Source organism: Dendropsophus ebraccatus, chromosome 5 (assembly GCF_027789765.1).
Source record: "Dendropsophus ebraccatus isolate aDenEbr1 chromosome 5, aDenEbr1.pat, whole genome shotgun sequence".
Lineage (NCBI taxonomy): Eukaryota > Metazoa > Chordata > Amphibia > Anura > Hylidae > Dendropsophus > Dendropsophus ebraccatus.
Window position 1 is genome coordinate 81,092,370 of NC_091458.1, and position 14,488 is coordinate 81,106,857.

The 14,488-nt window shown below is 40.2% G+C and overlaps 1 protein-coding gene across 3 annotated transcripts in view; it reads right to left on the reverse strand.

Annotated features, from left to right (window-relative positions):
* Positions 1-2,669: 2,669 nt before the first annotated feature.
* TBC1D4 (TBC1 domain family member 4) overlaps positions 2,670-14,488 on the reverse strand; it is a 116,099-nt gene continuing 104,280 nt past the window's right edge. For all 3 annotated transcript variants that reach the window (XM_069970622.1, XM_069970621.1, XM_069970623.1), the window contains 7 exons: positions 14,238-14,393; positions 10,795-10,953; positions 8,698-8,942; positions 7,288-7,447; positions 6,233-6,402; positions 5,212-5,388; positions 2,670-4,344 (listed from right to left, as the gene is read on the reverse strand). In XM_069970622.1, the coding sequence (XP_069826723.1) occupies positions 4,111-4,344; positions 5,212-5,388; positions 6,233-6,402; positions 7,288-7,447; positions 8,698-8,942; positions 10,795-10,953; positions 14,238-14,393 (1,301 nt within the window). In that variant the 3' untranslated portion in view covers positions 2,670-4,110. The remainder of the gene's footprint in view (positions 4,345-5,211; positions 5,389-6,232; positions 6,403-7,287; positions 7,448-8,697; positions 8,943-10,794; positions 10,954-14,237; positions 14,394-14,488) is intronic.

Consider the following 14,488-nt stretch of genomic DNA (forward strand, 5'->3'; position numbering starts at 1 on the left):
TCTTATTTAGCGTTAATGATGCAAGTTGCACCATTCTGTCTCCAGCCTTGGGGCATATTTTCATTATAACTACTAAACATGCTGTACACATGCCATAGCAGCTCATGTAAGGATGAACCGACTGAACTACAACTGTATGGATATGTCAATAGACAGACTGGTAGACAGACAGATGCTGAGGGTACATGTTAATAAGGAGCAGGAACACATGTTGCCAATCATGACAGTGAGTGAATATGTGATTTAATGGATACAAATTTGTATTGCTGACCCTTGACCTTCTGAAATTTAAAGTTCAGATGTTAAAACATTTTGAAAGTAGAAGGGATAAACAAGAACAACACAAAAACATTCTGTATGACACTTAAAGAGGAAAAATACAATTTTCCCAATCAATGACTTCCCCTTTAAATTGGGTTCGTCCACACTTTAGAATAAAATCTCAGTTCCTCCTTATTTAAGGATAAACTAAGCATATAAAGTAGATATATGTGTCTGAGGGTCAAAAGGGATTTTCTGTGTTTTATGTAAATAAAATGTCCAAAGCATACCTTCTGTAAAAACAAAAACTTCACAGTGCTCTTACAGCTTCATGTATAGAATGTTTGCTAAGCCTTTCTGTTCCAAGCTCGGCTGCTTGTACTGTAGACCTCTCCTTCCTACTAATTCAGGAAGTTATCATCATTTTCTGGCATGTTACAGATACACCAAAGCTGAAGACCAGAGGTAAAAGGCTACCGTAATTCAGATCCTGTCTTTTTCTGCCTAATACTGAAATGAACGTGCAGCCTGAAAGTGACTGAAGCTATTCAACAGCATAGGGCACCTATATTTTATTCCAGATTAGACACCTAAATTTACACATAACTGGAGGTACATATAAAGTGAACCAATTACGGCGAAAATGCCCCTAATGATAAGGAAACGTGCCGGTACATCACCCAGCACGCTTCCCAAACATACCCCTGTACCCTTCTTGATTACACCGCAATCGTACTTTTATCAAGTCCCGTGCTGTATGCTAATTGCGGGCAAGTAGTCACGGTGGGCTGATCTAGTCACAATCCTGGGAGGTTGCGAGCGCTGTAATCACGGGAAGAGGGGCGTGATTGAAAGACCTGCATTCCGCTAATGTCACCCGGGGCCTGCTTTCAATGTCGGCAGCGCGCCGACATCTTTAGTGCGCCGCACATGCGCAGTACGTCAGCGTCTTCTCCCGCCATACAGTGCATGCACGGTGTGCTAAGGACGTTGGCGCGTCACCGTCGTGGAACGCAGGTCTTTCAATCACGCCCCTCTGGGGCTTGCAACAGCCCAGGACCCTGCCTAGCTACGCCCAGGACCGTGACTACTTGCCCGCAATAAGTATACAGTGCGGGACTTGATAAAAAGTAAGATTGCGGTGTAATCAAGGAGGGCACAGAGCGTACAGGGGTTTGTTTAGGAAGCGTGCTGGGTGATGTACCAGAACGTTTCCTTATCATTAGGGGCATTTTTGCGGTGACTGGTTCTCTTTAACCATTGTTCAATGAAGACGATATACAGTAATTTACCAAATCTCTGCTTGCTGTCAAAGATTGCTATGATTAAATTCCATAATATAAAAAATCCTCTTTGACCAAAATATATCAGCAGGTGAGATAACAAGTGAAGCTCAAGGATTCATATTTAGTGTCTTCTGTGCTGACATAAAGTTGCATAATTCCCAAAATGTAAAATCCGTTAAGATCTTGTGAACCAGATGCAGAAGAATGTTGACCTCATGTAGCTCTGCAACAATAAAGTTCTAAGAGTTCTTCAACAGTTTATTCAGATGATGTAGTAGAAGTTTAATAATATTAAACCCGAATACAACAATTATGCTGATTAAGGGGGGATTTACCCCCAACACATGTAGCTTTATTGCAGTAGTGTGGGCCTATTTGGGGGCCAACATTCTTCTGCATTTAGTTCAGATATGAAGAGGACTAGGCGCTTATAACCACAGCCACTTCTTGATTTGTATTGTATCCGTCCCAAAATAGTTAATGTTACTCTTCTTATACTCAGCATTTGCCCAAATGCTGCATTTTGTCGTCTTCTCATTCGGAAAGTATTGACTGAAGAATAAAAAGATTATACAAAATGAAATGAAATAAATGTGTGAGGAACTACATTATATATGTCCATATATTTTTCTGTAGAAATAAAACAGTTGTGGAAATTACTTTCAGTCGTATGGTATGTTGACCAGTGAATGAAGCACACCTAAAAGGCATTCAATTTGAGGATACAAGAAAAATCACATCTCTGTGCATGGACAGTTTTGGGTGCAGTACAGTCACAGATATACTACCAACTGGACAACATGATAGGCACTGAGATCCAAAGATGTCATGATATTGATTTACAGTCATTTAAAGTGAAAACCTTAGGAGCCCACTTTAAAGTGAAGATCCACCTTTCATTTATCCGAGTAGGTCCTAAATTCTCTACCCATTAAGATAAAATGGTTATCCAGGGCTGGAAGATTACTGGATATATATTTGAACACATAGGGGGAGATTTATCAAAGGGTGTAAAATTTAGACTGGTGCAAACTTGCCACAGCAACTAATCACAGCTCCTCTTTTCTTTCACCAGAGCTGGAAGCTGAGCTGTGATTGGTTGCTGTGGGCAGTTTGCACTAGTCTAAATTTTACACCCTTTGATAAATCTCCCCCATAGTAATGAAACCAAGCAGAACTATATAAAGTCATGTTCACACACCGTCAAAATGACAGCTTTATTTACTGGACGGCTGTCATTTAACGGTCATAATTATATGAATAACAACTGTTGTTATAAAATAAAATGGGCGTCATTTTGATTGAGTGTAAACACAGACTAAATCTGAATGAACTAAATGCCTATTTGTTGTTCCTGCAGAAGGCGAAAATTGTATTAATTGTTAAAGTAGAAAATTTTGCTGTTTATCTTGAAGGGCTTATCCAGGAAAAAAAAACAGCTACTTTCTTACAGAGCATCACCTGTCCTCAGGTTGAGTGTGGTATTACAATTCAGCTTCATTCAGTTCAGTGGAACAGAGCTAAAAGACCACACCCATGGTGAGGACAAGGGCTGTTTCTGGAAGAAAGTGGACATGTTTTTCAGAGCCTGGACAACCCTTTTAAAATAACAGTGCCAATACCTTTGATGATATTAATCAAATCAGCATATAATTTTGGACCCACCCCAGTAAAACAAAAAAAAAAAGGACCCAGATATATCAAACAAACAGAAACTGGGGTAAACGGCCCTGAGCAACTAATCACAACCAATCTCAGCTTTCATTTTGCCGGAGCTGAAAGCTGAGCTGTGACTGGTTTCTCTGAGCAGTTAACACTACTTTCTATTTTACACATTTTAATAAACCTGGGCCCAGTCAAAGGTGGAACTCGACTTTAAGGAAACTGGAACTCCTGAATAAAAGAGAAATGGACACATCTTGTCTACTCATTCATCAGTAGCACTGCTACAGCTAAAAAACATCTTCTGTGCATATTCATGGGTCATCAGCTTAAAACATCATGTAGTGATCGCTTCATAAAAACTCTACACATGTAAGAAATGTCAGTAGAATCAGTGACAGGCACAAAGAAAACGCAGTAAGTTCTTCCAGACACTTCACATCAGAAGTGTGAATAGGATGCTCTTTGGGAAACATTCATTTTCAAGTATTATTACTCTCCTGATCTCTGTGTTCTACGAGGACACTACCGACAAGTGATATAAAATGGCTTTTCGCTGAGTGGCGATTTCCAGTAACAGCTTGTATATGAACACATTGTTATGAAAACAAATCACTTTCCCTTTTCTTAAACTTTGTCTACAATGACAAGATTTATATAAGCAGAAATTATGGAGGCATTTTCTTTAATATTTCAGATGGTGTTTAGCTGTTCCTTCTTATTAACAGTAACTATAGGCTCCTCCAGCCATAGTGGATCTGTGCCCAGAAAAAGCCCCCACACCCTCAAAGAGGCCATGAAGCATGCACTGTAATGCGCCGTCCTCCTCCAGAGCATGCATCATTTTTGGTTTTGAGGAAACAATGTACGCTGCATGCTGGAGCAGCACTAGCTTTGTCTTTTATTGCTTACTTCCCGCCTTTGTTTTGTTGTTTGGGTTACAGCTAACATCCTTAAGTAAAAGTTCACAGTCTGATAGTACATGGGCTGGCACATATTTCTTCATTTGCTCCACCATCTTTTGATAAGCCGATTTGTCTTGTTCCAAAGATCGGATAACATTTCTCATCTTGTTTTCTCTGGATACAATGTTTTCAATATTGGCTTCCAGACTTTGAATCTTGGTGTGAGCTACCTGTTATTAAGCAGGAAAAAACTGGTTGGTAATGCAATGTAATATAAACCAGCAATAGTTTATTGTATAAACATAAAGTGGCTTTGTGTACTCACATGAGATCTAAAAGGGAATATATTACCTAATTTGCTCTCTATAATAATTAAATTATTTTTACAATTTTTTTCCTATTGTAGATTCTTCTGTACATGATTATAGAGGCAGCCATCCTGTCTGATCGTCTGTTACCAGCTTTCTAAGATATGGGGGGACTTTTGTCAAGACTGGCGTACTTATGCGCCAGTCTTAAATAAAGCCCTGCCCCCTTTTCTCTGCCTGGATTTATTAAGAGGCACACGCAGGTGTACATTTGTATCATGTTTTATGCCTGCGAATGGGGTTATATCATGATAAATCAGACATCAGAGGAGGCCACCCCGCCGCCTTCCCATCAGGTGAGCGGGGGATATGGCTGGCATACGCCATGGAAAAGGGGCAGATCATGGCGTACGGGGACAGAGAGGAAGGGGGCTGTAACTATTACCTACAGAGATTGGTGGATCTAATGTTATCCATATATAGATGTTACCTTTCATTGTTTCACCTTTCACAGTGAGTAATATAGGCGTAATTACTCTAAGGCTACTTTTGCACAGGATAGGCCACAGAAATTCCCTAGTGGCTCATCCCTACAGAAGCTGGACTGAGCTTTACGTCTGTTTCACACATGGCACTTTTTGTGCAAAAAACAGAAGTGGATCCAACAGGAAAGAAAAGTACAAGTCCTCACTTTATATTTTCCATCCCATTTGTATCCACTTCTGGCTTTGGCACAAAAACTACAGTGGTGGTTTTCCAAAAAGCCAGCCTCACTGTTTATCAATTTACCTGCAACTTTTCCAAGAGATCCATGTTCTGTCTCTTCAGCTGGTTGTTTGCCTTCTCAAGCTTCTGGAAAGCCTCTGTGTCATCAGAGGGACTGGATGTTTCTAGCATTTCATCATTGATCACATGATACTCGACCTCATAGGCATGGAGCTGCTTAGAAATATCCATCTCAAATACCTGCAGGAGAAAAGTAGTCAGAAGTGACAGATGTTCTTAGAGAGCTGGAAAACACACAGAAAAACTGTGGAAACTGTGAAATAATCAGCATGTAATGTTAGAGGGCAACAAGGAAAGGGTAAATCTATTAAATGCCTACTTTCCTGCTGCACTTACATAGAGCAATCCATTGGCAGATGGCCTGAGTTTGGATAATATTTCCACATTAAAGCGGTTGGCCTTTAAATACTTTTTTCATCAGAGCACAGTTATGGCTATAAAAAGGCACTCGCCTGTACTGCAGCCTTCACTGCAGGTCTGCTACTTGTAAGTATGCCATTCCACCACCCCTGTCCTAGTGTTATGATTAGACGGTTCTTTTATTGGAGAAGCATGTGACTCACATGTCACTCTGTTTACAAACATCCCGCATTATGTGGATGCACATAGCATGGTCATTAAGGGTGCGTTCACACGTACAGGATCTGCATCAGATTTGATGGCGCAGATTTGATGGCCCAGAGTTACGTTGCATTAAAATCTGCAACTTCAAATCTGCGCCATCAAATCTGCTGCAGATCCTGTACGTGTGAATGCACTCTAAAGGGAACCTGTCAGCACTTTCATTGCGCCAGAACCACCAGTCATCGGGGCCAGTCTCTATTGAATGCTCCCCACCCTGCCAACCTCCCCATGTCTAAACGGTGAGAGATATATCAGTGTTGTTGGGATACAGAGAAGCTGATGGGGACTGCACCAAGCTTTGAAAGTATTAAATGCAAATTAACTTAAGAAATGAAGATAAAATGGGGCCAGTGTTATGGAGCCTTAGAGCAAAGCTACATGTTAAAGTACAAATAATTACCTGGGTTATAATTTTTTCCATAGTGTCTGTTGTCATATCAGGAATATTGACCTTCAGTAAATCTACTATATTCTCAAAGCTGTCACATGCCATAATATGATCTTTATTATTACTGAGAAGACTAAGTGCCACTTTAAAAATGACTTCAGTTCCTTGTACAAAAATAATATCTGTGAAGAGAGAAAGATTCATCAGATACATAACAAAGCATATACCTGAAACACATGAAACAGAGCACATGTAGCACTGAAGAATTCAGAGTGGTGCTGTGAAATCTATAGGAATCATTGCTAATAAGAACAACATCATTGGAGAAAATAATATGTCACCAACTGATGGACAATGTTGCTTTTTGATCGCTACTGGTACAGATAAAATTATACCACTACGGACCCCTTCACACATCTGTGTCAGTTTTTACTGTCAGGAAATCCTGATCAGGAGCCTTCAGGAAAACATCAGTATTTCATGACAGTAATCAGTATTAATGGTCAGGAAACCATTAGGAGTGCCTTTAGGGTTTCAGGGGAACAAAAAGATCGTAATGTCAGTATTTCTGGATGCTTTCCTGATCAGGAAGTGTCAGCAATTCCTTATGCTCCATTAGACTACGATGGGAGCACCCATTCAGGAAATCCTAAAGGCCCTCAAAATCTGTGCGGATTTATTTTCAGGAATTCCTGTCAGGATTTCCTGACCCATAGGGGTTGCACTGGGCACTGACATACTTCAGGATTTTTCCTGTAGGGTGTCCATTTAGCAATATACAGTAGGTCTAGAAATTTTAAAAGCTATCCTATTTTTGTCAGGATTTCCTGAACGGATTCCCCTGTAAAAGTCTATGGGTGCTCAGGAAATTCTGAAGACACTTCCTGAATATAAAAAACGATTACTGTCAGGAAATCCTGATGGTTCCTGAAGCCTTTTGAGGCCTCCTGATCAGGGTTTCCGGACAGTAAAAACTGACGTGACTGTGTGAAGTGTGAGAAAAAGTGTGCAGGACATCACATGTACTGTCCCAGAAATGCTCTTCACAGTTTTAGGGTATGACTTACCAAAAACTCTGGCGACAAATCCTAGAGGGAACTGTGAGGCAAATAATGTTAGGAACCAAGGAGCAGCATAAAGGCTTGGGCTTATCTCATTCTCCTCCAGGTGGTTGTACAGATCTCTGTGATAGTCATGCAAAAGGCGGGAAAGCTGGTACATTTGTATCTAGAGAAGACATAAAACAGATCAACTCTGCAAATAATTTCTTAATCTACAGACAGACCTAAGCTATCCATACCGTTAGATTCAAAATGTCTATTTATTATTTAAATGAAAAAGAGTCCATTTCAACCAAAAGGACTGTTTGTCAAATTAATTATTACCAAGGAAGGATTGTTGTTTTAGCCTTGAGACAACAGACTATTATCATCTAAAATGAAGTCACCCCTATTTAATTTTTCATAGCATAGCCATTAATCAATCCTTGTTCAAAAGAAAGTTCTCAGAGAGATCGTTCATCCCTCTCTCTTAAGGCCCTATTACACAGAATGATTATCGTCCGTATTCGGCCAATAATGGTCCTGTGTAATAGAAGCGATGAACGATGTCGGCTGATTGTTGCTGTCGTCTGTCTTTCAACATGTTGAAAGACAAACGACTTAGATAGCAAAGATCTGCTAGCAGCGCACCGCAAAATAAGAGCGGCAGCAGCAGACCATCACTATCCTCTATGGGCTGCCCAGACAATCTAGCAATCACCCAGGCAGCCCCCTGCAGCTCCCCGCTGCCTCTCCTGCACTTACCCGCTTGTGTAATAGCGGCAGCAGCGAGCGGGGAACGAGGAGCAAACAAGGAGCTTGTTTGCTCCTCTATGTCTTCCCGTGTAAAAGGGGCTTTAGTGACTCACATATATGGCCAGTGTGGATAACTGTACAACTAATTGTGTATGGCTGCATTAGAGAAGCTACTGTTCAACCATCAACCTACTATCATTTGATATGTATGGCCATGTCTACAGTTATGTTTGTACAATGCAGGCTGCCATTAAGATATAACAACATTGCAAACAAGAAATAATACATTCTACGTCCATTAAAGGAAGCTGCATTATTTCCATACAAGCTCCTGTATACAACAGTAGTACATTAATTATGGCTAGATCAGTATTTTAGTCTACAAAAGAATCCCCCCACATAAGCTTATGTCTCTTTTGCTCATAACAAGGACCTAGGACAAGAAGGCACCCATAGAAGACAACCCTAACTAAAGAAATGCACAGTTGGGGTGTCTCTTTTTTTTAAAGGCATGAGTTTAATATGACTTGGGTGTACAAAAACAGTAGAGTTTATTATGCAAATGAAACTAGACATGTATGCTGTGCCTGAATATAATTTCTACTGGGCCCAGTTTGGCATTGCTTATAACCCACAGGTAGGGTTAGAGGACTGATTTAGATTATATGGACAGGAGAATACCTGAAGGGACATCATATCTGGACGATACTGCTTCCGGAATGCAAGATCATACATAAGAAATTTTAGCATCTCGAAAGCTTGTTGTTCACTCATATGTAGTAGAAGTACACCAGCCACAAAACTAATTCCCTGGCAATAGCCAACTTCCTTGTCAAGCAGAGAATATGCTTTAAGAAGATTATACAGAGAAAGTTGTCCTGCTCCAAGCTGGGCAGAGAAGTAAGGGTGTGTTGGAAAAGTCCTACCTGTAAAATAAATATTATTCTTAATATTTAAATTCATACACACTAATGTCATTCATGTATGAATATATAAATGTAATAAAGAAAGAAAAAAGTTATATTGCATAAATGGTACTTAACCCTTCCCTCCACTTTTTGTCTGTGCACTTTTGTTTTTTCCTCATTGTGTTTAAAAGGCCATAGTATTTGTATTTTTTTCACCTACAGACCCATATGAGGCCTTATTCTTTGTGACATCAATTACACTTTGCAAAAACACACTTCATTTTTCCATAAAAAATGCTGCAAAACTGATAAATTGTTTGCACGATGGAATTGAAAACAAAAAATCAATTTCGGGGGGATTTTAGTCTTTACACTATTCGCCCTGTGGTAAAACTGACATGTTATCTATTTTCTTCAAGTCAGTATGATTACAGAGATAGGCATTTTATTCAACTTTAATCTTACTTTACTGCTTTTAAAAAATTCAAACTTAAACAACTAAATAAATGTATTTAAAATTTCTCTATTCTGATCCTTATAATGCTTTTATTTTATTTATGACCAAAAATAGCCAATTTTGCACACTGGCAGCATTTTTTGCGCTTATGCTTACCATGTGAGAACAGGAATGTGATAATTTAATAGTTTGGATGATTCTGTACATGACCATAGCAAATATTTATTTTTTTTCAAGTTATTTTTATTTATAAAATGGGAAAATGGGAATAATTTAAACTTTTATTATAAGATGGTATTTTTTTTTTTACTAATAACCCAGAAGAAGTAATGCGCAAAACCTATGTTGGGTTAGCTGGGGTTCACCTTTTTCACACCTGGATGTGTAGGCCTTTTCAATGTACATGTCACACTTTTCACTTTATTTCCTACTATCTAGCACACAGCTCTAGCCAGGACAAGACGCATTTGGTGTAATAATGTAGTGAGTTCACAACGTGATGCTGCTGTACTATGCAAACTCTGCATTGGACTGCTTTGCCTAATGCCCACATTCAGTCTGAATAAATATATATTTGAAGTATTCATAGTGTATTTATGATGACACTATTTATTTATTTATTTTTCTTATACTCGGGCGGGGGGGGGGGGGGGATCTTGCTTGTTTGCTACTATTCTTTCTTCTGTTTCAGGTTCCCATGCATTCAGTACTTGTTGTTTTCATGAATTTTGTTTTCTGTATTATTTCTCTGCTTAATAAATTTGGGTTTTTATTCTCACACATTTTTTCTTTTTTTGTTTGGTCTGTTGTATCCCAGATGTTGGGTGATACCCTGAGGGCATAATAGGATACAATTTTTATTTAAGAAAAAAAAAGTTTTTTTTTCTTCCACACACTAATTTGTAGTCTACCTAGGAGACTTTTTTGAGCAATGCACTGATTGTTCATAGAGATCAATACAGTATGCATTTATGCATCTATGTAATCTGTGCTTGGTTACTAAGGGCTGCCGAAGCCCCTAGTAATCGACTGCTGAGCTGTGATCAGTGTCATTACAGCGCTGAGGCCTGGCCCAGTAAGTATGATGGATCAGTTTTGACAGTGGCATTTAAATGGTTAAGTAGTTGGCACAAATGATTGTTTTTTTGAAGGGTAATAGCCGATGTCCCTGGCTGCTGTTATCAGCCATGGGCAGCGCCATATACAGAGGGCTCACCTTAGAAGCCCTCTCTGTACCTCCTTAACACCATCATGATGTATACAGACGTCAAAATACATGATGTATACAGACGTCAAAATAAGAAAAAGGATTAATCTGTAAAATGCATAGTGTTCATAGATCAGAGAGGTTACTTTTACTACAATAACATTATTATGGAGGCAAATTAAGGACCTGCTGTAGACAGGACATACCAAGATCAACAAGGATTGCATGCTGTTGGGCTGTGAGTTGCTTCAGAAGGTCACTGTATGTTATTTCTGGTGGCTGCTGTTTGCTTGGAAGTCTGTGCCTTAGACGATACTGTACAGAAAGAAATTGCCATATTTCTCCACGTTTACATTTTGGGACACCTATCAATAAAAAACAAATATAAATAAGATTATACTGGACATAAGAGTTTCTTATATTTATGCCTATAATATTAAACAATACAACAATGTTGTGGATACAGAGAGCTACCTGGACTGAAGTATGTGTATAGCCTATACAATGAAACCTCTGAGAAAGCCGCTTCTGTAGAGAACATTTTCTGAGTGATCATCAAGTACAGGACAATACGCAAAGCATATGACTAAACAAAAAATCTTGTCTGGATAAAGGGGCGGACTTTTGTAAGAGGTTTCCCTGTATATGCATATGTATTCCCAAGCTATATGGTTATTTTTTGTAAATTCTGTCTACCTCTGGCCCTAGAACTTGCTACTATAGTTCATAATGTATGCACAATCATGGTCAAAATTATGAAGAGTAAAGGACATCTTACACAAAAGGGTTATCAGCAGGATAAAAGTTCTCTAGGCAAAGGTAAAAATCCAGCGTGGGCACAGACGACACAGATCCATCTTTGTGTCATTAAAAGATTGTTGTTGTTTTTTTACAAAGACACCGGATCACAGAGCAATGCTTGCTTAGAAGGTAACTGTAAACTGGCAGCTCAGATATCTGCATTCCCCATAACTGGACTGTCTGCAGGGTCATTCCAACGTGTGCTGAACAGATTGTACGAAGTCGATGAGTGCCCATATTGCCCATACAAAAGGACTCTTAGCTAAAGTCCCAAATGAAATAATAGGTAGGTGAGAGCACATCAACACATCCCAACATACCTTAGCTCAAGAGCAGGCATGTCAAACTCTGGCACGCATGCCAAATCTGGCCAGCGGTACCAAAATTTTTGGCCCGCAGAAGAAATATGTTGAAATCCGACAGTTGGCCTGCAGTTGCAGCTTAGTATAATATGGACGTCCAGACCGCCCATATTATAATCTTTTGCTGGATGCACCCAGCACAGGCAGCACATGTGATGTCACCACACTGCTTGTGCCAGGTCACAGAGCCACCTTCTATTACAACTCACTTCTAGGCTGCAGGCCTAATGCTGCCGGTGGCCTAGAAGTGAGTTGTAATAGAAGGCAGCATGGTAACATAATCACACGCTTCCTACGCTGAATGCCTACTGCGGGCGGAGAAACTGCATAGGTAATTGACAACTGTATGGGGCACTACTGGGGGATTTGGGGGGCTGATTACTACATGGGGTACTATTGAGGGGGGCTGAAAACTAAATAGGGCACTATTGAGGGGTCCAATAAAGAAAAGTATTCCAGCATCAAAAATTACAAATTCTAGCTTTAGTTCCAGCTCCATGATATAATACAAAAAGACATGGTGCGATCATGCTCAGTTGCTAGATGCTAGACGTTTCGGCCATAGCAAAGCCTTGTTTTTTGTTTTCTCCTCCCACCACGTTATTTTCTTCACATATATAGAGAAGAGATATTATAGTTTTTAAATATGCTGTGATCAAGGCTATGCAGTGCCCAAAACACACCATGTCTTTTTGTATTTTATAATGGATTTCGTGCCAGTAAAGCTAGAATTTTTAATTGGAATTTGATATTGGAACAGTTTTCTTTTTTTGGACTACTGTGATCCTGGCTTGTCTCTAGGTGATGTTACCTCCACCTCAGATAGGACCCTTAAGCCCAAAGTATTGTAACCACCCAAGGCATAATCACAGCAGTAGCGGCATCATAACTTTTTGTATCTGTGACTATTTAGAGGGGCTGAGTACTATATGGGGAACTATTGAATGGGGACTGTCTACTATATGGGGTACTATTAAGGCATTTTCTGCTGTGTAGGGGAAATAATGAGGTAACTACTTTGTGAGGGCAACTACTTTATTGGGCAGTATTAGGGGGTACTATTAAGGAAGCTAATACTGCACAGTCTACAGAAGGGGGCATTTTTTATATTTTGGGAACTGTGAATAGGGAACTTGTATACAGGTGGGAAGGAAATGTTTAACAGGGCATTGCCTAAGGTGAACTATAGATATAACATGGGGGCAAGTTCTCTGGACAGCCTGGTCTGTGCATTAAGGGCGGTACATGCGGCAGTGATGTGGACACTTTCATGACAGTCAAGTGACAAGAATACCACATGCATGATTCAATAAATATCAAGGTTGGCCCATGACTTTGGTCAATTTTTAAATTTTGGCCTACTATGTATTTCAGTTTAACACCCTTGTCCTACGTCATCTTCGAAACTCAGCTGAGAGATCCCACCTCCACTTCCGAGGCGGACTCGTCTGGGGGTGAAAGCCCACTCAGCCAATTACTGACGGAGATGGGACAGCGCAGCTGGAGACTTATCTCCAGATGAGTCTGTCTCGAAGATGGAGACTGGATTGTAGCAGGATAACAGGGGAGTGGAGAAAGGTCAGAATATGCAGTTTGTTTTTTTAGCCCCATGAGCAGCAACATATTAAAAGTTTACTTTGGGTGGAATGCCTCTTTAAGACCCTAGCAGGGTACTGCAATCGTGCCAAGAAGTTTAAGGGTGCCTTCACACCTACCGACTCGCAGCGTTAATAACGCTGCAAGTCGGCTAGGTCCTGGCAGATCACTGTCAGTACATACACGCAGCGGTCTGAACGACCGCTGCGTGTATGTAAATCTGCCGGCTGCTTAACCCCTTCTGATGCCGGCCGGCCGCCTCCCGCTCAGCTCTGTATACATTACCTCCTCGCTCCACGGGGGTCCCGGCGTCCTGCTCTCCCGCCCGGCCAATCAGTGGCTGCGGCAGGGCAAAACACTGATTGGCCGGACGCGAGAGCAGGACGCCGGGACCCCGTGGAGCGAGGAGGTAATGTATACAGAGCTGAGCGGGAGGCGGGAGGCGGCCGGCATCAGAAGGGGTTAAGCAGCCGGCAGATTTACATACACGCAGCGGTCGTTCAGACCGCTGCGTGTATGTACTGACAGTGATCTGCCAGGACCTAGCCGACTTGCAGCGTTATTAACGCTGCGAGTCGGTAGGTGTGAAGGCACCCTAAAGGTAGAATTAACTAATCAAATTAATCTAACAGAGTTTCTATCTCATAAAATAAGCATGGGCAGATCCTTTCGACAAGGTCACCTTTTAAACTGCATAAGCTTCCAAGTCTTTTTAAGCTTTTTAGTCTAGTAGTGTAGTATATGGCACACATAATTACTGATCCTCTATTAATCAAAGTAACAATGTTCATTAATGGTAATCTCATTACCATGGCTTATTTTACATATACTACTAACATGTACAGTCTCAATAAATTACAATACAAAAAAAAAATCTAAAGTGTCTGTACCTTCTTTCAGTGTTGCATATATCTCTTCCATATCAAATCGAATTTTGGTTCTGCAGCTTAACTTCTTATCCCAGAGATGTATTACTTCTTTTTGACAAGTTCCAACTTCCTCATAGTCTAGTTTAATTTTTCTAGACTGCAGCTCATCTCTGCTTGCTGGAAAAATGTAATAAAATATTTTACTATTTAGCTTAATTTAAAAATATCATCAAACAGTGTTACAAAAATTCCACACATGCATGCATCCTAAA